Source organism: Caloenas nicobarica, chromosome 10 (genome assembly GCF_036013445.1).
Source record: "Caloenas nicobarica isolate bCalNic1 chromosome 10, bCalNic1.hap1, whole genome shotgun sequence".
In the NCBI taxonomy this organism is placed as follows: Eukaryota; Metazoa; Chordata; class Aves; order Columbiformes; family Columbidae; genus Caloenas; species Caloenas nicobarica.
Window position 1 is genome coordinate 21,594,489 of NC_088254.1, and position 22,925 is coordinate 21,617,413.

General features: G+C 39.8%; 1 protein-coding gene across 2 annotated transcripts in view; it reads left to right on the forward strand.

Moving 5' to 3' along the window:
- MAP2K1 (mitogen-activated protein kinase kinase 1) overlaps positions 1-22,925 on the forward strand; it is a 35,099-nt gene that overhangs the window by 9,384 nt on the left and 2,790 nt on the right. For both annotated transcript variants that reach the window (XM_065641496.1, XM_065641498.1), the window contains exons 2-9: positions 4,771-4,981; positions 7,746-7,892; positions 11,942-12,019; positions 12,556-12,607; positions 17,849-17,973; positions 20,486-20,693; positions 21,102-21,166; positions 22,824-22,885. In XM_065641496.1, the coding sequence (XP_065497568.1) occupies positions 4,771-4,981; positions 7,746-7,892; positions 11,942-12,019; positions 12,556-12,607; positions 17,849-17,973; positions 20,486-20,693; positions 21,102-21,166; positions 22,824-22,885 (948 nt within the window). The remainder of the gene's footprint in view (positions 1-4,770; positions 4,982-7,745; positions 7,893-11,941; positions 12,020-12,555; positions 12,608-17,848; positions 17,974-20,485; positions 20,694-21,101; positions 21,167-22,823; positions 22,886-22,925) is intronic.

The following is a 22,925-nucleotide window of genomic DNA, read 5'->3' on the forward strand; positions in this document are numbered from 1 at the left end:
TCATATCGCTTTTTTTTTTTTTAAATTTTGTGGCTTTCAGCTTTACAGAAATGAGATTTCTTACATTGAATTAGTCTAGCAGCACACTTTTCAGACAGAACAATACTTCTCTAATGGTTTAGTTTTACATACCTTTGACTAAGAAATAGATTTTCATCTGATTGTCTGCCTCATATTCTTATGGGGTAATTTTTTTCTGGCAGCATTAAACCTCAGAATATGCCCTGCGGTGTCTGTTGCATTGTGAAAGTGGAATGGTATTTTCTGACATTAAACTTCATGCTAGAAATGAGCAGGTGTATTGGGCAATCATATGTCCCACCTAAAGGGTAATTTATGATGCACCTCTAGCATGTTGCAAGAATCGAAAATAAGTAGGAATTGAAAGAGAGTGTGTCTTTCTCCAAAACAAGGCTCCTTTGCACTTACAGTGAGTTTGGATCTTTGTGAGTTGTTGGTTTAACTGCAGGTTTTATGAGGCTGCTCTGGAGTGAGCCCAGACAGACACACCTGTGCTGTGAGCTATGTGGCTACTGCGATTACTTTTATCTTCCATGTGAACTGTTCTTTGTTAAAGGAAAAGTTCAGTAAAAATTTGTCTGATTGTCCAGGTTTGGCACAGTCACGCAAAATAGTAGTCCGTGTTTTCAAAACTGCAGAATATCTGTGTTCCTAATGCTTCTTTCAGCTCGCTGGTCGAGGCTGTTGGTGGCAGTGAAGCAGTGAGCAAGCTGCCTCCTTCCTTCTCTGACACTTGTGTGGGCTTGGGGAAAGCGTCACTGTCACTGTTCTGGAAAACAACCCCTGAGCTGTGTCCTCATGTGACAGGAGATCTGAAAGTGAACGTACTTCTTTATGCTTTCACTCACGCTAATTGTTCCGCTTGCAAAGCTGATAGTAATAACTTTGAACAACTGTTTGACAAATTACTGTAAAGACTGTCAGACTCTTTTTTTTCCTCTACCTTTTTCTTTTTTTTTCCCTTCTTTCTCTCTCAGGGTTGAGTAGAGCTTTAATGCAGCTTTTAGAACTGAGTATCTGATTAACTTCTCACTAATGTGAATAAAAAAAAAATGCCATAAGATGTTAAGGCATCTCTTCCAGGAGCGCTTTCTTCAGTGCTGGGGTGGCTGCCCCTAAAAGCGTGAACTGAGGAGTCTCCTCTTGCCATCTGCCCATTTTTGTGTACAGGGTGAGAGCACTCAGCAGAATCTGTTATTCTTCCCTGCCCAGCCTGTGTGTAGGAAGTTCAAGTTTGCTCTTTATCTCCTAACTCACTAATATGTATCTACGGTGTTATAGGCACGTGTTTACAGTGGTTATAAATCATGGGGGCTCTGATCTTTAAAAAGAAAGTGTGAAGAGACCTACAACCAGACCCAAAGGGAACAGTATTATGGGCTCAAAAAGTGACCTGGGAACCTGGTGGAGTGATGGCATCTGTGACACGTCTTGTCCATCCAGGAGTTTGTGGATAAGGCCACGTGCATCCGTGGGAACAGAGAACAGAACATTTAATCCAGCAGTAATTAGAGGTGTTGCTGTGCACTTTCTTTTGTCGTTATTGCCACCCAATATTATTTTTTTGAAGCATCCATTTTTCGCCATTGTTGGGAGGTGAGAGACTGGGATACGTGAGACAATTCCGAAAGTCTGAGATGAGCTTCCGTACAGGTGAGGTGGCACTGAGTCCAAAAAGCTCCTGGTATCTCTGTGATCCTCCTTGGAAAACCTTTCTCACCCCCGTGATATTCCACAAACTGGCTGCAGAAGAGGTGGATGTGGGTTCCCCCAGGATGTCCAGTTGCTGTTGTCTTCTGGTCTCTAAAATGGGCCCGTTGCAAAGTGCGAATTGCAGTAATGGGTGAGAAGTTTCTCTGTGCACATCAGACGGTTGCTGTTTTGGGGGGAGGTGGGTGTGGTTGTGTGTATTTGGTAGGAGATCACGCTTTGAAGTTCTGTTTTGCATTCTTTTTAAACTTTTGAAGTTACAGAAGTGCTGTGTGACTAGGAGGACTCTGTACTGTCGGCATATTCCTTGAGTAAAATGGAAGAAGTAACGTTGACTTAATAAGATGGATCCTACCTGACCAAGTGTGGATGGAGAGAATTCCCCCTCTAGAGCACCTAGTACCTGGTGATGTACTTGCAGGGGCTAAGCAAACAAACAGCTCCCCCCAAACTTGCCCTGAGTGTATATATTTTTGTTTTTTAACTTTCTATTTAGTCTGGAAGAGGGAGATCTTGTAATAATTGTATCTGAAGTCAGCAGATTTTCTGCCGTGGTGTCGTCTGCTGGTTATCCAGCTTATTTATCCACATTTATCCATTTCTGCTAGCCAAGTAAAAATATATTTGATAGCCTTCTGTGAAATTACACTGTGTCGTTAACAAATGGAGAAAACAGCACTGACCTCCCTGAGGCTTCATTCAGATGATCACGTTACAAAAGCTGGATTCTTTCCCTAGTGCAGTATGTTTAGTATGTGCTTGGCTTTAAAACTGATCACAATAAATTAAATGATAACCTGTTGCTTTAGAGTAGTGCTTGGAACAGTGGAGCGCTGAGGTGGTTTGATGATTCCCCCTCTGGCAAAGGCGTAGTGCTTCGACAGTGAAAAAACAACTCCAAGACTGCAGCAGGTAATGGTGATGAATTTTAATAGGAATCTTTGTCTCTGAATAAAAGCCTTATATAAGATTAAGTAACTACTAGTGCTCCTTCTGGAGGCAGACGTGAGCACACTAGTGTGCTGCCACTTTTAGCTACCAAAGCCTCCTTAGCATTTTTGTGGTGTCCTAGTGATGAACTGACTTACAAAAAACAGAAAAGGGAATATTTATGTGTTGGTTTAGTTTCATTTATAAGACTTCATATGCAATTATTTACTTTTCCGCCCGTTTTGGTCTGTGCTTCGCACTGTGGCTTGACTGGATGCTTTTCTGTGGTGAGGGTCCAGATAACAGTCATAGTTAATCAGTCAGGGGATAGTTTTCTTACAGTAGTTCAAGTTCAAAACTGAAACTACTCAAGTCCTGCCTCTAAGAAATAGCAGGAGTAGATCATCACCAACAATTTCAATGATATAAATCGTATTTTTTTTAATTTACCTATTTACATTTGAAATTGATTAATATTTAGTGCTTCAAGCAAAGGACCAGAATGAAAAACATCAATTCTATTCTGGTTTTGAGCAGCATTGACAAATTACACTGGCCCAGGGTGAGTGTTCGGTGAAACTTGGTCCCAAGCGTTGCCTGGTAATCTCATGCTTGGACTATTAAAGTGTCAGAATAACAGACTGACCAGAACTCACCTTTCCATCAAAGGGCTTGTTCTGCTTCCTCTGTTTAGTTCTTCTAAGTATTATCACTTCCTAAGTTAGCTTAGCAATTGCATCCTGTCCAACATATTTAAACTGATAAATGAAGTAGGAGTGTGTCATTGCTTGAACTGTCGGAGTGATTCTGTAGTAAGGAAGAGCTGTGAATACTTATATTTTTATTTGCCTCAGTTAAACCTTACGTGGAGTCAGACCAAGCTTGTTATCTTGCCTGGGAGTGCATTAGGGGTTTCATCTCACAATTCCGTCATTCTCTTGAGTCTGAGGGTTATTAGTTGTTGCTGCTTGAAGAATCAACCTTATATTAATATATTCTCAACTGTCTAGCACCTTGCTGGGCATTCGGATAATGTCATTTTGTACAGCATATTTTGAAAGTGGACATTTTATGAAGTGATAAATAAAAATAGCTTTCTGAACTATTGGTGAAAACTTAGGGTTTTTTTAATGGAAAGTGGTTTAGGCTCTGAAGAAGTAGATTCTGTTCCTCAACCTTTTCATCGTAGCAACACCGTGTCCCTGGGAACATGACATTAAATTTGGCTAAGCAAAACAGGTATTTGCTGTTAAATATTTACTCTTGCAGCTACTTATTGTTGCAGTTGGAAGCTGGGAATTTTAAATGAGCCTTTAAATTGTCATATTATTGGAATGAAGCGTTTTCATGGGATCTGAAGTTATCGAAGAGTCTTACTGAGAAACAGAACTTGTTTGTAGTCCCAAATTTAACTGCTGTTTAAAGTTTTGTATTTCTATTTTGTATTGCCTAATCACATTAAACCTAGATTTCTAGTAGATGGATGCTTAAACAAAAGACAAAGTAAACTTAAAACCTTTTGGTTGTTTCTTTTCCACAGTTAAACCAAAAAAAACCCAACAAAACCAAACCGAAAACCCGACTTTTGGGTTTCCAGTGGCTGTGTTTTTAATGTATGTTTGGCTGTGCATGCTGACTTTGTACTGATATGCGAATAAAAAGCTTCTGAAGTAGGTAAAACATTTAGACAAACTCTGTAGGAAATCACAACACAATCCTTGAAAATGCAAGAGTAAAAATAGTGTGGAATGGTGTGCTGCAATTCAGGAGATCTCTGATCAGAACTGCTGAGTCATTAAGCTGCTCCTGCAGGTAGCGAAATTTAACATGCGTGAATTTGGGCAGAACATCAAAGATGGGGAAACTGGGTATCGTCTCTTTGTTTATGTCATTGTTTTATCTGGAATAAAATACTGCTTACTTAAATCAGAGTTCCAATAATATCTGTCTCTCATGGGGATGACTGTACAAGTCAGGTCCTTCTATATAATGGATAATGGTGCAAAAATGTAGTGGATTTAGTCTCTGACCTCAGTGCTTTTCCTCTTGCACCACTGCTGGGTAAGCTCCAACAGCTTAATAATCATCTGTTCTTTCTCTGCTGTGCAGGACAAATTTGGAAGCACTTCAGAAGAAGCTGGAAGAACTAGAGTTGGATGAACAGCAGCGAAAGCGCCTTGAAGCTTTCCTTACCCAGAAACAGAAAGTCGGAGAGCTGAAGGATGATGATTTTGAGAAGATCAGTGAGCTGGGAGCAGGAAACGGCGGTGTGGTCTTCAAAGTGTCTCACAAGCCTTCTGGCCTCATAATGGCAAGAAAGGTGCGTGCCTTAAAAATAGGAACTTAAGGATGATTTTTATTAAGGAGGTTGTCTGATAAAATGCAGTGGCTTCATTTGAAGGAATGTGTGGTGTTGACACACACAAAAAAGACTTTTTTTTTTTATGCCAACTTTCAGAAAAGTTTATGCGTTTCAAAAAGTAGGAAAGATGGCACTTATCCTAAACTTCCCAGGTGTGGTGTGTGTGGTGGTTTTGGGTTTTTTTTGTTGTTTGTTTGTTTTGTTTTGTGTGTGGTTTTTGTTGTTTGGTTTTTTTTTTTTTTTTTTTTAGAAATAGTGTCCCATGTGTTTATAATGAAAAGATAGGCATTAATTATTGCCCCCTGCCTTTTTTTTTCCTTTCCCATTTTGACAAATATGATCTCTTCAGCTGGATATATATCTTGCAATGAAAATGTGGTGGACTCACTCATGAGTAGAAAGTCCAAACACTACTGAAAGATATACGGTAGGGAAAAGTGACAATATCCTGTATTCTGGGCCATAAGTTTAGAGGAGTGGAAAAAATATGACCTGTCCCCAGATCTTCCTTCACAGCTGCAGATCAGAAAAGGGCCTCTGGATGATACTGGAAAAAATGAGAACTCCAAAAACTGAGAGTGAGGGAATACACTGGAACACAGTGACATCTCCTGTTTTATAGTTTCATCATGGGGTGCAGGTGGCTTCTGTGCAAAAAGGTACCAGTTCTTCTGGCAAGAGTATTTTTCAAGAATTCAGCTTTATGCTTTACAACCATTAGCAGTTGTGACCTAGTTTGTAAGACAACTGAGATTTTGTTGTTGTTGTTCATGGAACTGGCTTGATGTTTCAATTCTCATTTGGTTTATGTGAGGAGCTTTCACTTCCTCTCAGTATCCCTGGGAACCAAATACAGAAAGGGAAATGCATCTGTGATACTGCCCAGTTATTTCTGTTTGGGCACCTCATGCCTTTTCCTTCCAGGAAAAGGTTCCTTGTACCGCAGTGGGTGGGATGGCAGGATTGGGAAACAGAGCCTGGCCTTGGAGAGGGATAAAACACAGGTCACGCTCAAATCCCAGGTCCCATTATTACACTACACTGAAAAATTCCATTTCTTTAAATTGACAAGTTGCAAGACTTCAGTTTTGGTGGTTTTTGTAAGAAGAGTCCACTGTCATCTTCAGCAAACCTAAAGGAAAATGTGCGTGTACTGACTTTAATAAGAGTAACTGTGCTCAGTACACTGGCAGCTGGGAGAGAAGCAAAGAAAAATGCCTGCTGCTGAAGGAGGAGAATTACAAAATACACGAATCACTGAAGTTTCCTTCAACTAAATCAATTTAGTTGTTTGGGTTTTTTTTTTTCACCTACTGTGGATTTAACAGGAAATTTTGCTGCAATTCATTAATATTTGATGCAACTTAGATGTCTTCTGAACTGCAATTTTTCTTTCATATATTGACTAATGTGTCTTAATCTTCTCTTTCACAAAAGAAACAGACTTCTTGTTTTTTATGAGAGAAACAGTCTAGTGGAACAAAATATTTTACATAGTCTCCCCCTTGCATTTATATTCAGTTTGGGGAGTTTTTAATGTGAGGTTCAGCTTGTTTCTTCCGCTAATGCTTGACAAACACCTGTGCAGATATTTTTCAGCAGCTGCTTCTGAGTCAGTTTGGCTCTGACATGTTTCCTTTAGATGTTTGTTCGTGGCTTTTCTTCAACATAAAGAGCTTCGTTTTCTGAATGATGAATAGGAAACATACGTGAAGAAAATCTTCTGGAACAAAATGTTTCTGATGGATAAGTATTTTGTGAAGAGATGGAAATCCCACATTTTGTAGCATAAATAACTTGTCTTGAATAATCTCGTATGCTGTGATGAGTATCTCAAAACAACATTATTGCAATTGAATGTTTAGGAATTTTGGTAATTTATTTTAGTTTCTTAATCAGAATTTGAATTATCAATAAAATAATAGGGTTTTTTGTTCTTTTGAGTTGAGAGACTGTACAATCTCATCTGTTTTGTAATAGATGTCTGAAAGTTTCTTTTGGTTGAATTTTGAATTGAAGGAAGAAATTATCTACAACTCACTTGGAATGTTGCTATTGCTCCTGTAGCTTTCAAATATGAAAATGCATCCTCTTTGAAAAAGTCCCCTTGGTAAACTTGCTGCTTCCTTTTAACTTTTTGTAATCCATGAAATGCTGCTGCTGATTTGTTATTAAATTTAAAAAGTTAGTGTCCTAGATGTTGTTTACATTGTCGGTAGTTTCAAGAGATTATGCCTTAATAGCTGTCATTCATTAAGACCTTGCCAAAATAGGAATTTTTGGGGTCATTTTTAATGGGAAATAGTTAAAAGGGTTTGGCTGTTCTCTTCGAGGTGGTTTGGAGGCAGAATGCTTGGGTAACATAGAGAACCTCTCTTGGTTTATATAATAGAATTTATTTTAGGGATAACTTCCTTTTCTTTTTTTTTTTTTTTCTCTAAATCTGGTATCTTTAATGGGTGCTGATGTTTCAGCTTTCTCATGCTGTACTGTGGTGTCTTCCTTTCCCTTTGCCACTAAGAAAATAAGGATGGATTATTTTACAGTTAAGTCATGGAATAATTCTGGTTGGAAGGGGCCTTGCGAGGTCACATAGTCTGAGCTGCCCGGAGCAGTTGGATATGAGATGAGGCTGCTCAGGGCCTTATCCAGCCACCTATTGAAAACCTCTCTGAATGGCCCTCTGCCTCTAAGAAAATAATAAGAGTGGGTTATTTTACAGTTAATTCATCTAGAGATCAAGCCAGCTATTCGAAACCAGATCATCCGTGAGCTGCAAGTTCTACACGAGTGCAACTCTCCGTACATAGTGGGCTTTTACGGAGCTTTTTACAGTGATGGAGAAATCAGCATTTGCATGGAACATATGGTAAGTATGTATAAAACTGTCCTAGCCTGAAGTTATTAACAGAACATTAATGCGAAACCAGAGTGTCGACAGGACTTAAGTTAATGAAGTAGATCTTTCTGCACTAATAAAGAATCAAATACTGTGTTTCAGATTTGCTCTGCAATTCTGAGGTTGGGATTGATATGATCTGTTTTATCCCCTTCTCCAATATGTGCTCTTCTGTAGAAGTGTAAGATGCACAATTTGCTTCTCCTTTATCCATGATCTGTGTTGTTGAAAAATATTGTTCTGGTTTGGGTTTAGTTTTGTTTTTATAGAACAGACCAGGTCACTCTCATGCTACAGCTGTACAGTCCTTGGTAGCTACGATAAAGAGAATCTAGTTTAATCTTATTTAGATGAATCCATATTTTGCCTCTCCCCCGCCCCGCCCCCCCCCCCCCAATTTTACAGAAAACACAATTATAAACACTAGTGCACAGGAAGTGAACAAGACCAGAAGGATCTAATACACCTGGGGTGGGTTGATCCTGGCTGGACATCAGGGTCCTCAGCTGGACAGGGGAGAGAAAATACAATTAAATACTTGTGGGTCGAGATGAGGAGAGGGAGACCACGCAGCTGTTATTGTCCTGGGCAAACCAGACTTGAGGTGGGGAAATTAGTTTAATTTATTACTAATCAAAGTCAGAGTAGGATAATGAAAAAATAAAAACTAAATCTTAAAACGCCTTCCCCCATCCTCTTCCTCCCTTCCTGGACTTAACTGCACTCCTGATTTTCTCTGCCTCCTCTCCCCGAGTGGCACAGGGGACGGGGAATGGAGTTGTGGTCAGTTCATCACATTGTCTCTCCTGCTCCTTCCTCCTCACGTTCTTCCCCTGATTCAGTGTGGGGTCCCTCCCACAGGAGACACTTCTGCAGTAATTTCTCCAGTGTGGGTCCTTCCCACGGGTGGCAGTTCTTCATGAACTGCTCCAGCGTGTGTCCCTTCCATGGGGTCACAACCTGCTCCAGTGTGGACTTCCCATGGGGTCACAGCCTGCTCTGGTGTGGGGCTGCAGGTGGAGATCTGCTCCACCGTGGACCTCCCTGGCTGCAGGTGGAGATCTGCTCCACCGTGGACCTCCCTGGCCGCAGGGGTCAGACAGCCTTCCTCACCACGATCTTCATCACAGGCTGAGGGGAACCTCTGCTCTGGTGCCCGCAGCACCTCCTCCGTCCACTACTGGCCTTGGTGTCTGCAGAGTGGTTTCTCTCGTTGTTTTTTTTTTTTTTTTTTTCCCCTCCCTTAACTATGTTATCCCAGAGGCTCAGCCTTGGAACCAATTGAGAAGCTGTTGGAAGCTTCCACCAAAGCAAATTCCAGAGATCCCGCCCATGTAGCCCCCCCTGTTACCACAACCTTGCCATGCAAACCCAACACAACAACTTCTTTTAATGCCAAAAATATTTTAAACTGTTTCATTTTAATAGAAAAGTACACGTTCTTCTTGACATCTGTTTGCCTTTCTCTAACCATATGGAATCTAAAAGTAAATTTTCTGTAATTTTAATTACAGGTCAGTCAGATTTTTTTTTTGCCTCACTTGCTTAGTAGAGGATGCTTTTGACAGTCTGAAATGCAATAAATCTAAAGACCTTTTTATTATTTCCCTGACAAAACTTGGGAGAGAAACTTTATTTTTTTTTTCTGGAAAGTAAATGGGATTGTTTTAATGCTTCCCTGGTCTAGTCTAAGGGAATTTTTTAGAAGAAATCGATGGTTGCCTAGGAACGAGTGATCATGATGCAGTTTTTAAGCATGTGCTGGCTGAATGGAAGGTGTGCATACCTCAAAAAACAAATGACTATTGGGAATAGTAAAGTCAGTTTCTCAAAATTGAAAACAATAATGAAAAATATGAAGAAAACATATTTAAAAAATGACTGTCTGGGCATTGTCTCACAATACATCATTAAATGTCACAAATGTGCACATCTGCAGTTGCTAAGAGTGTGCGTGTTGCCACATGCTGCAGGAGAGGTGGTGGCCCTATATAATTACACTGAGAAATAAAAGGCCTAAAGAATCTCAGTTTATTTATCAGTGAGAAAATTAGCAGGAGCGATCAGGGTTTGTAAATTCCTAAACAGGGAATGACCTATCTGACAGTAGAAATCTCTTCAATTTAAGGCAAGGCAGTACAAAATCTGGTATTTCAGGGCTGAATCTGGGCTAAGTCAGCCTGGATAAAAGATTTTTACACACAGAACAATTGATCAGTAAGATATGAAATAGAAAAGGTAGATTATTGAAATTGTAGTCTTAATTAAGCCATTAAACTGTTGGCTTAATGCAGATCATTAGGTGGAAGTTTTTGGTCTCTTTTTGGATAAAAGAGTAGATGAGAATCTCCACTGTCTTTTTCTGTGCTTATCTTTCTTTCACTGATTGCCAGTCAAAATTCTTATTTTTAGCAGCGAGTTACAAAACGTAAGTATGAATATGAACAAAAAGTTGGAGGTGGAACTTGAAGATTGAAGTGGTTTATATTTTTAGGTACATAAATTCAAAATCAAATACATAACTTTGCTTAGCAGCAGGTATTTAACAGGCAAAAGGACTGGAAACTGCTCTTGAAAGACACTGGACGTTACAGCCAACACGAGGCAAGTGAATCGTGTTCAGCCTCTCCCAGGGTTGGATCTAGTCTTCAGGGAAAGGAAAAAGTGTTTTTCTATATGAAATCTTTGTTAATATACTGGTGTCTCAGCTTAGACAGCTGCCCAGAAATGCAGACTGGTTATGCAGGAGATTCATATAGACTTTGTTTTTCTGTTGGTGTATTTTTAATCGAGTGTGGTGTATGTGGGTGTGGTTTTTACAAAAAATACGTGACTAAATAAGTATTTATATACTTTCCTTCTCATAAGGGTTTTAGATTTTAGTCCTCAAATAATAAAACTTGGCATAGATTCTAGCTTTTTTCTTCACGTGTATAAATGGTGATGAAAACTTCGAAAGGATGTGTGAAGGCAGAAGGTAATTACTTTCTCAAGCTGGATTTTTGTCTTGAGTACTGGGAGGTGTCAAATGCTGATCCGGACAACAGGATATTGTTTTCTAATTCGAGAGAGAACTTTTTAATTTATTCTTTTGATTTTATGTTCACTATTCTAGAGAATCAAGAACTTATGCACAAGCATATTGTTGAATCAGTTGCTAAGTATAATTTTCGACAGTTTTCCTTCTCAGAAGCCCTTAGCAACAGAGGAATATATTTGACTTCGCTGGGGGTGTGTGTGCATGCATTCAATTTGTTTAAGCTAATCAGATTAGCAAGGCTGCTACTTACCATGAAAACTTTAAAACCATTTTTTTCCTATTTTGGTATTTTGAGGGCTGTTCCAGATCAACCTTCTGTCCTTGGAAGCTGACAGAGTCGCCCTGGATGTGCAGAACTAAGAGAACCCAACTTTCCCTGTGCAGGGTTTTTTCAGGGGGATGAGAGAACAGGGATCTGGGCTTAGTTGTTGTCATGGGGTGGCACTGGCACTTGTTATATTTAGGAATAAAACGTGGTCTTTTCCAGTATAATGAATTTTTATCCCCATAATCAGGCTCACAAAATCTTCTGCGGTGCTTCAGTCCTCCTTGCTCTGTCTTTGGAGGGGAAAGCGTCTCATGTGATGGCTGTGACAAGGAGAAAATGCACGTTATTGCTTCGGTGTGAAAGTTACAGAAATCTGTAAAACTCCTAATGCTTGGTCTACAGCTATTTGTGGACAGTACTTAACAAGAGCCAAACCATGGAAATAACTGTACGGAGCATCATTGTATGAAGTGTTTATTTGAGTGGATGTTGTTCCTGGCCAAATGTTTGTTTAAAATAAACATAAAGCTGACTGATTCCTACTGAGGAAAGATTGATTTTTTTTTTCAGATATGTACCATAACAATATTAAATCAAACATGAAAACCAGCTTTTTTTTTCCTCACCAAATTGTCTTCGGTCTATAGTCCTTTTTTAAAATGTTTCAGAGTAATTTGATTAGAGCTTGACTATTTGAATATTTATTATTAGGATGGCGGCTCGTTAGATCAAGTACTGAAAAAGGCTGGAAGAATTCCCGAGCAGATCCTGGGCAAAGTCAGCATTGCGGTAAGTGCCTCGGTCGCTCTGGGAGGCCGGCAGCGGGTACGTTTGTGGCTGTGGTAATGCCAGATCCGGGAAACCGCCACTTCGGCACCGAACGATGTGCGAAAGAGCAATATTACCAGATTTTTAAGTCTGGTGCTGTCTTTTAAAAAGCAACCTTTGTACGTGTCATTATTTGGTAGCTCAGGGCATTGCAGTGAATAGCACATTTATTGTCTTTACTTTGATTTTTCTGCTTTCCTATCAGCTGCTTCTTCTGGATGGGAACAAAATGAACATCATTTCATTAAAAAACTTTAAATAATACCTTTTCATATCTCTTGCGCAACAAGCTGTATATGCAAAACTTCCGGTAAGGGTTCAGTTGATTCTGTTTTTCTAGTCTGAGCTGGACGTACAAATGAAAACAAAATATTGATTTGCAGCGAGCACACTTTGGGTTTGTTATGTTGCATTCAGTTGGAGTTCTTGTACAGACAAAGCATGCAATTATCTTTGCTGTTTGATAAATGGAAAATTTTTCTTTTATTTGTCTTTAGGTAATAAAAGGACTCACATATCTGAGAGAAAAGCATAAAATAATGCACAGAGGTAAGATAAAAATTTTACATTGTAACTTTCCTTGAATATAATTTTTATTCAAGTTAAAATACGTTTTTTTTTTTAATATGGTTGGTTCTTTAAGGTTCAGTATGACTTTAGTTCAGAGAGCTTTTTTTGGGTAGTATAAAGCAAACTTTTTTTATCTGAATCTTTCACTATGGTTGTCATTTATCTTCAACTTCTGCTGTCTTACTGCAGTTTATCTGGGCTTATAATCCATGCTTCAACCTGGTATGTGCGTGTAGTCTGTTGGAAAGTGTCCACACAGAATTTCTGCCTGTTGGAAGCTGCTTGTTGCCAGAGTGACTTGCCTGGTGGGGAGGATGTGCTAGAGGTGGAAATGTAACTGCAGACCACAAGTATTCCCTTTGCAGTGAAGACAGGGATATGTTGAAGCACCCCAGTGATTCAGCCTCTGTTTCCTTTAAATGCCAAATGAGTCTTCCCACATTTTCTGGGAGAGAACAATGCTTTTCCGATACGAAAACAGTACGTGATAAGCTCCTAGGTGAACACAGGCACAGAAGCAGAGGCTGCAGTCAGGACTGTGCTGTGCACTAGAGATGCTCTTGCAGTTCTACCTGCAGCCGTGGCACTTGGGCTGAGTAACCATTGCCTGGTGTAGCTGCAATGAAGATAAACCCTGTGTAGCAGGGTTGTGGGCGGTATCTTTCTTAGAAATGTCAGCACTTGAAATGAGGCAACACATAGTGAGGCAAACCCTTCATGTAGTTTCCATTCCTGCACTCGCTTAAGAGGGGAAGAGAAGCAGAAGCCACTTGGATAAGACACCTATTAATGGGTTTGTGCAATGACATAATTAACTGTTTGAAGAAAACTATATTACAAAAAGCATTGTCCAACTGTGTCTTTTTCTTCCTCACAACTGCTAGTCTTCTGGTAGTAACAGATCTATGAAGTGCAACGACAAAATCTTTGGAGAGATTCACAGTCACAACCTCTGACCTAAAATTAATTTGACAATTCAGTGTTTGTTATTGCCATTAAAACTTCTGAAAGCAAGTCACTTCTTCTATCAGCTCTCTTACACATGCTATTTATAGACATCTATCATACAGAATTTCATCCCATAGGGCAAAAATTCACAGAAGTGTCTTGCAGGGTAAGGATTCTATAAAACGTTAATTTTTCTGTAATGATCAGCAGAAGCTAGCATGCAGCATTCCAAACGTGAGAGACTGTTAGACCGATAATAATGCTGACCTGAAAGAAAGGAATGAAAAATAAATAAACGAAACTTGTCAGTGCTGCATTCTGTTGGATTGATCAAGAAGTAACAACATAAATGACAGGAGGGAAAAAAAAGAAAAGGAATATGGTGGCTCCTCTATACAAGGTTCAGCTTAAGCTGCTTCTGCACACAGATCTGTCCTGGATAAGCTGTGAGCTCTGGGGAAAGGTATTCACTTGTCGTTACAGGCAGCTCAAGGAAGAAGTCATAAGGGCTTATTAAGGAAGGAATGGTAAATACAGTCTTTTTATAGACAATTAGCTCATCTGGGCCACTGTGCTTTATTTTGTTCTTCTCTGAAAAGGCATGATAGAAATTGCAAAACTTCTGAAAGACAAACTGGTGGGTACAAAGCAGGCACAGAAAAGGAAGGGGCAAGGAGTGCGACTGTGGTAGATATTTTCATTAGTATTTCCTATTTGATTAAATAAAGATATTTGTAACAGGGAATGTTACAGAAATGCTACTTTTTGTGGCTCTATTTACCTCTGTGATTATTACCAGAAGGCACTAAATGACAGTGAAAGAAATGTCTTGTAACTAATTACGAAGTATATTGCCACAGGCTATTAAGACACACAAACTTTTTTTTTGTGGTATTTTGTCTTTGGATGAATAAGTAAGTTAATCAGAACATAATTTTATGTATTTTTGAGCGTGATCTGGAGTGTAATTCACTCTGTAAGTCTCCTCTTGCATAGAAAATGCTTTGTGAGGTGCCTGAGCTGCAGTTGCATCCAGCAGCTCCAGGGCAGGAGGTACCACAGAGCACAGGGATGCTCTCAACGGTCTGTTCTGGTGTTGGTTCCTGGCGTCTTCTCACGAGATCCCACCTTGGGAAATCAGGATTGGAAGGTGCCAATAATGTGCTGCAAGACAAATACGTTCTCAAGTGTCTGGCTACTCGCTAACCTCCATGCAAAAGAAATTCTTGCCTTATGGTGTTGTGATAATGTCCAGGGCCACCTTGGTTTCAGAGAGCAGAGCTCGGGCAGAGGAGGCCCAGCTCTTACAGAGATTACAAGACATCCTGTAAGTCCTGGAAACATCATTTTATTAACTAGCTCCTTTCTCAGTGTCATGTATCCATCCCTCTGAACTGGCTAAGGACTTCTCTAGAATTGCACAGCTCTGTTTCGGGGTTGTCTGGGATGATACATGAAGTGTCCTTTCACTTTCTTTAAAACTGAAATACTTCACGGATGTAGCACACTTGGTCTTCCTCCCTAGATTTGTCGGTCTCTTTTGAGTTACTGCACGTATTGTGAAGGATGCCTTGGCATTCCTGTGCCATTTGGCGACACAAATCTCTGGTTTCCAGAGAAACTGCTGAAGTGCTCAGGCACTCTGGAGTTAAAATAGTGTAGCATGCTACATTTAGAGGGGTGGAAAGACAGCAGCTTTCCAAACGTCATGCTCTGATCACACTGGGTGCCTTGTGAGGAAAATGAGAACGCTTAGGGAAAGGCAAATTTTATATAAATCTCCAGCGAGGAACAATGACTTGCTGTGTTATTGTAAGAAAGGTAAAGTGTGGGATTATCGGCTAGAGAAACACTGAAGGTACAAGCGAAGTCTTTGAGAGACCAGGTGGATTCTAGAGTGTGGAAGATGCTTATAAGGAGAATGTCATTTTGTTCACTGACAGTGGAATGCTAATGTTGTTTTTTGCCATTTAATTATGAACATGAAGTATTCATGAGCTGTAGAGATAAGCGAGGATTTATGTCTTTGTTCTGAGTTGTACTAGTAGACATGCACAGATAAGCAGTACCAATCCAGAGGCCATATCTACAACTTGTGCAGGCTCTGCAGTCCTTCCAGCATATTTTGCAAACATTGTTTTTTCCACCTTGCATTTTTACACGGAACTTTAGGTGCAGATTCCCGTGTAGCCGGGAATCTCTGATCTCTGCTGCCTGACTCACTGCACCATCTGCTTGTTCTTTGATTTTGTTTGTTTGTTTAGTTGGTTTGATTTTGCTTTTTCCCTACTGGAATTTTAAACTGAAAGGTCAAGCTCCTATTCCTTTTAATTGCAAAGTGTACTTGTGGTGAGCTCTCTACAAGTAGTCAAAACTCATACAAAGGAGGCAGAACTTGCAGAAGGTTCAGCTGTCTGCCCAGGAGGCCTCTGAAATCTCACTTTACTGAAGCTCTGCTCAGTTAACCAGTGTCCAACATTCTCTTTCCTTCTGGTAAACAGCTCCACAAACTGCCCAGAACCTCTGCTGCTCTTGTAGGAGGAGAATCTATTGAGGAGACCAATGTTTATAAGCCAGTTACTTTGCTAGGGATGGAAAATTCCAAGTGCTACCTACAAAATAACTGCCCATATTCTTCCCCCTCCATAAGGAGGAAAACTGTACTTGGGAAAGCAGCCGGGATTTTTCTCTGTGGGAGGAGGAAGGTGTCCCCAGGCCCAGGGAGCGGTTCCTGTTGATTTCTGGGCGTTGATACTCACTCCAAGCAAACTGGACAAGCTGTAGACTCGCTGTCCTGCAGCTGAGTCTGGAAGAACCTGTGTAGACACAAATCATCACAAAACACTGTTTCCAGTGTGCCTGGAGGGCTTCAGTTTCCTAATAAGGTGATGTCGGGAACCAGAAAATGCAGCCACGATTTCCAGAAATAGATAATTTCACTCAGGCTTTGTTTTCTTCTTTAAAAGGAGGGGGTTGGGGAGAGAAACAGCTGAAATACAGTTCTGTCTTCATTTCCAGTCTCCATGGATGTTTTTCAGTGGGGCATCACCTGCATGGAGATCTCTTTCCAGTGGGGAGGAGTCACATCAGTATCATCTTTCCAGTGACATCCTCTTGACATCACAAACCAAGATCAGTTCCTCAGTCACCGAAATGAAAACTACCTGGAATTATCTGTGTCGAAAAGTGAAAAGCAAATGAAAATATGCTACAGACTCTAGACTGCTGGATGTGCTTTTGAATAGCATAGTCTAAAGTGAAATTCTGACAGGCCAAGCTGATCTCTTTCCTCAGAACCAATTTACAGTCCCCTTTGTTCTGTAGCATTACTTTGCAGCTGTGAGTTGTCATTACTTGTCTCGATAATGCGTTGGTAATGACCAGCTAAGCCACAAGATACATTAAAAAAGTCTTACAGCTATAAAAGAAATGCTAAACAATTGTTCTCTGTACCTTTGCATTCTCAAATAGCTGTTATTAGTTGCTTAGCTACCAGTGACCCTTATTAAATTTCCATTTAGAAAAAGTGATAAATACAAAATCATAAGGGGGTTCTATCACAGGTAAACAATCTCCAAGTATTTTAAATGTAGCATTTCAATAACAATTATTTTTTCAGAGCTCTTAAAAAACCCAGCAACCAACCAACCAAAAACAAGGCCACCCCCCTCCAAAAAAAATAAAGCCCAAGTAAAACCCACAAAAAGGAAAAAACAACCCCAAACAAAACCCAGAACAGCAAGAACACACTTGAGAACTGTTTTGCTATAGGATGATTTATGGTTGTGTACGTGCGAAGGCCAAGTAACAATGATGGTGTGGCTGCCATAGTTTATTGAGCTTTGTGAAATAAATATGTAGGGCTTCGTTATTGATTATTTCTGGGCAGACGAACATTGAAGAGGAGATATGCTGACACACACTTTCAAATTGATCTCAAATGTTAGTCATTGCAAGGAGGATGTAGATACTCAAACTTAATATTCGAAGGCCGGGAAACAGGGTGAAATCGAATCTTAAAACTAACAACTTTTTTGCACTTGTAATCTTAAAGTATTTTTATTTATCTATATTTAAATAGAATGCCTGTGAAATGGGCCTGGGTAGGGAACCAGGTCTCCGAGTGTTCCCAGAGAAGGAGTGGAATTGTGTCATAGTTAGAAGGGAAACAAAAGGAGACACATGGTAACTCTCACTTTTCATGTTGCTTTCATTGTCAAATTTCCCATTTGATGTATTAGAAATATAAATCGCCCTTTCACTTTTTCCCAGATGTTAAACCATCTAACATTTTGGTAAACTCCAGAGGTGAAATCAAGCTGTGTGATTTTGGTGTCAGTGGACAACTGATAGATTCTATGGCAAACTCGTTTGTTGGCACACGCTCCTACATGTCTGTAAGTACAGATTTTATAGTTTTGAGTTTACTGTACTTTATGGGAGAGTCATCACCATTCCAGTAACCAAATAAGAAACCAACTATTGCTGTTTCTACTGCTGTTCATAGTTCAGCGCTTCCTGCATTCCAGAAATATTCCAGTATCAGATCGTGTGGGGGGGAAAGAACTCTTGCAAGAAAAGCCAAGCAACTTGGAATATTTTATAACACTACAAAACAAAAGAGATGCAATTGCATCTACATTACAGAATCCAGGCTGTTAATGCATTCAAGTTTTGTATACATGGGTCTCCAAAAAAGCCCGATATTTATAGTTTGTTTTCCTTATTAAGTGTGGTTCTCTTTCCACTCCAGCGTTTTGCTGCAGTCACTCAGGTGAGCAGCTGCATCGCTCGTGATCGTGTCACTCCCGAGAACCCATCACGGCTGCAGCAGCGAGAGAAAGCACGAGCGGCTGGTGCGGGCAAGGCCAAGACTAGTGACAGGGTGTTCTTTATTTCTCTGAATGAGGAATACCTTGAAACTTGCTCTTCAGATGAGCTCCTTGCATTATGTCAAAGTCACAGCTAATGGAAATAACAGGTCTCTTATTCTAACGTACTTGCCTCGTTCAGCATACAGGCAATTAACTCCTACAATCAGAGTGCTCAGAGATCCTGCCGTAGAACTGAAACTGTGTGGGCTTAAGCTTAAAGGAGAAAAGTGTAATAATGCTGCTTTGGCTCAGCATGCGACCTGCATTTCAACATCAAAGGCAGCGTGTTTTGGGGTTTTTTTTTTTCACTTAATGTTGGTAACATACTTGAAATAAAACTGTGTCTTGTGTTCCCACACGCATCAAGAGGCTGTTGCTAATTAGCAAAACCAAAAATCACGGCTCCATCTCTTCTGAGCCCTTGATACTATTGGCTCATCCTTTTTCTTCAAGTAAAAGGAATGAGAGCAAAGTGCCATCTACTTTCAATTTTCTTCGATTTATTGTTTTTATAGACTGAGATTTAGCTCTGCTTCCTGTCATCAGCTGAGGTGGGACACTGGAGAAAGCTCAAATATAATCTCAGTAAATGTTAAAAACTAATTTAATAAATCTATCACCCATTGTGGCAGAGGGAAGAGACTTTACAGTCATACTGCTTTATTACAATATATGGTGTTTCAAATTACATATATATTTTTTCCAAAATATGCATATAGTCAGGCAAGAATGTACACTGTTCTGGTAAAATATGAGCTTGATTTTAAAAAGAGAAGAAAAAAGCAAATTGAACATTTTCTTTAAGAAGCCTTAGTAAAAATGGATCCAAGGATGATGCAGATTGATATATCAAAAATTGAAGAAACCATATTCAGCACTCAACATAGTACTGATAAAGCAAGTGGAAAAACTAAGCAAAAAGAATTAGTTAAGGACTCGTTTTATGTTGTAGCTCTTCAGGCAGAAACAGCAGATGGGTACACTGGTAAAAACTGAGGATCTTTGGAGCAATGTGACTGGAATGTCTGACAGGTTTTAATCATGATTCAACTGACCAAAGAATTCCTAACCCTAAATATCTTGCCATTCTTCGAGTCTGCTAAAGACAATACAAAATATATTTTTAGCAGAGTTTGCCTTACCTGCACATGTTTTCGTAATACTTACTTTAGCATGTGCTTTCCAGGCTTTTTTTTTTCCTGAGAAAAACTTAAGCCTATTGTATTTTTTGTTTGTCAGGTCATAACGTGTGAGTGATTAAACTGGCAGTGCAAGTCTATCTTCCTATCTTGTGTGTGTATATATATATATATATTTCAATATCTATTTCAATCATTATATCTCCAAGAAAGGTCTGTGCCCTGCATAATACTTAAACATAACATACCAATTGAATGATATTATTATAATTTCAGTGGATTATAGAGCTGAACAGTTTATTTAGAAATTGAATATCTATCTAAATCTGCCACGTGCACGTATATAACAGTCCTTGCATAAAAGCGTTTCTGCTATAGGGTCGGTTAGAATGGTGTCAGCTGAGAAGTGTCACAGACCACAGGATTATTTCTGGAGCCCCAGGGCACTTTCAGACCCTTGTAGAATCAATAAAATTACCTTTCCTCTCCTTCCCAAAGCAGCAAACCGAGAACAGCCTCTCAGGGACCCAGGTGAATCTTTAGATGCCCATGCTAGTTTTGCTTTCTTGCTCTTTAATTATCCCATCATCATTAATAGTTGTAACACTTAGATATCATGCTAAAGAAATAAAATGGCAACACAAATAGCATCATTTTTAAAAAGTCTCAAAGTTATTTGCAGTGGTGGTATGGAATGTTTGTAGAACTTCTGGAACTCCAAATGAGATTATTAAAGAAGAGGATCAATAAGTCACTCATTGGAATGTGTCATACTAATAAGTTGGGGTTTCATCCTTCATTTTTATCCAGGCCATTGCAGAATGCAATATTTTTCTTTCTTGTTACAGTGCTGTCTTTCCTCCTTTTTTTTTTTTTTTTTTTTCTCATGCGTGTAGCCGGAAAGACTACAGGGAACTCATTATTCAGTGCAATCGGATATTTGGAGTATGGGGCTGTCCCTGGTGGAAATGGCCATTGGCAGGTACCCGATTCCTCCTCCTGACTCCAAGGAGCTCGAGTTAATGTTTGGCTGCCCAGTCGAGGGGGATTCTCCAGTCACAGAGACCTCGCCCAGGCAAAGGACACCTGGGCGGCCAGTGAGCTGTAAGTTACAACAGCGCCTTAAATTCTTCTCTAATACTCTTCCCTGTGAGCTTAAAGACTTTCCTTACCTGATACTGGTCTGTATAGTGTGGCTCTGAACTTGAAAATAAACCAGGATCGCGTTGGGCACCTGTCTCAGTGTGAGGAGATACCTGAGAACCACGGACCAGAGAGGCTTTTGGTAATAACTGAGCTGTTCGCGATTCCAGCGAAGTTAATGGTTTGGGTCAGACCTGAAAACAATATCTCCTTATGTGAAAGTATTACCCTGCTGCTCTTCCACTTTTTCTTCTGTAAATCCCCGAGATGCAATGTAAGAATAAAATGTTTGACTTAGCTTTTTAAACCTCCCCCTGCCACAGAAGGAGAGTAACGCTCTGTTTTTCCACTTCTGCAATTTATTCTTAGCCTACGGACCAGACAGCAGACCCCCTATGGCCATCTTTGAACTTCTTGATTACATCGTCAATGAGGTAATCGACTGTTTGCACTTGTACTAATACAACTGTAAATTCTTAAAGCATTCCAGAATTTGAGGGCGTGTGGGGTTAGTGTTAGGATAAGCCAGGGCTTCTGATCTTTTATTGCTGCAGTGTGAGAGACCTATCCTTGATACGTGTGTTGCCTTGATTTCAAATTATTCCCAGGAAAATTCTAGTTCATTTCCCTGCATTAAGTAGGTTTATGTGTTTTCCAGCCTGCGTCATGTAACCTGTTAGGACAGTTAATAGCAAACAGTATGGTCAAGCACATATAAAACTTTTTTTTTTAATTTGATTCGTTTTAGTCTTATGAACAATCTAGTTTATAATACTCTATCTTTCAAATAGGTAACCTACAAGGCTAGCTAATAGAGTTTGGTATTTTAGAACTGATGATCTGTTTCCATTATTTTCACAAGTGCTACTGAAACTCCTGTGACTCCACTGCTTGTGACCTTCAAAAAAAAAAAAACCGAAACCAAACATGCTCGTGTTGGCTGTAATTTGTAACAGCTGGATAACATAATTGTTCCAGGTGAATGACTTATAAAAAGTGTCTGACACACGTATTTAAAAAGCACAGTTGGTGCCCAGGGCCCAGCAGAGACGAGCATTGCTTATGCTACTGTACATGTAGTGATAAATTGCTTCTGTTCCTTGTCTGCACGCATAATTCTCCTCTCACATTAAACCTATTTTGCATATTATGTAACACTTTAATGTGACAGCACTAACTTGGAATAGAGTTAGTGTTGGATTATTTAAGATGCTGTGGTCCTGCTCTTGTAGCATCCCTGAGTGGGGGTTGGTTTGAGCTGAAAAGCTGCACTAGTTGAGAATTTGGCAAATTATCTGCTGCCCCCTCTGTAGCACAAGCAATCAGCGGCAGCTGCTACATCTAACAAAGTTACACCAGGGAGTAACTGAATGCACACTTGGGTGATGTGTGTACAGGGTTAAGTGCTCACAGGACTCGTGGTGTAAGAATAAAAACTTAACTCAGATCCCATAGCAGATGTCATGGAGAACAAGACAATAATATGCAGGTTTATATGGTACCTCTTCTGTCTTTATTGGAATTATTTTTGAGTTCAGAACCTAAACAAACTCATTCCCTAGGACAGAACATTTAGAACAAAAGGATTATGGAAGTAGTGATGTGCAGGGCATATTCTCTTCCCCAAAGTGGAGATTAGTAGTGAGGAGAATAACTCTGATAATTACTGCCAGCTCTGCTGAGCCCTCGTTAATGACAACTCAAGGCTGTGATAACCCCATTTGGGTGTGTGTATAGAACAAGAAAAAAAAAAGAAACCAACGCAACAAAAACCACCCCACACCATAGAAACTCTGGTCTGATTTATGACTGAAACACCTAAAAACTAGCAGTTGTGAGGGCAATAACAAAAACTGAGTGATAAGCTCAGCATCTTTACTGTTATAAATCATAGGACAGCACATCCTTCATTGATGTGGATGGAAGCTGAAGTCTGCCTGACATTTGTTTCAGAGCGCAGCTTTAGAAGGAGGCCTGGGTAGTGCTAGGGGTTCACAGCTTTATTCAGATAGAGGACACGTAGTTGGTAGGTTTTGCGTCATCATGTATTAATTATGCTGAATGACTAATGATTTTTCTATTTATTTATAGCCACCTCCAAAACTGCCCAACGGTGTTTTTGGTTCTGAATTTCAAGATTTTGTTAACAAATGGTGAGTATTTTCTCTGTGGCTAGGTTGAGAGGGACACATT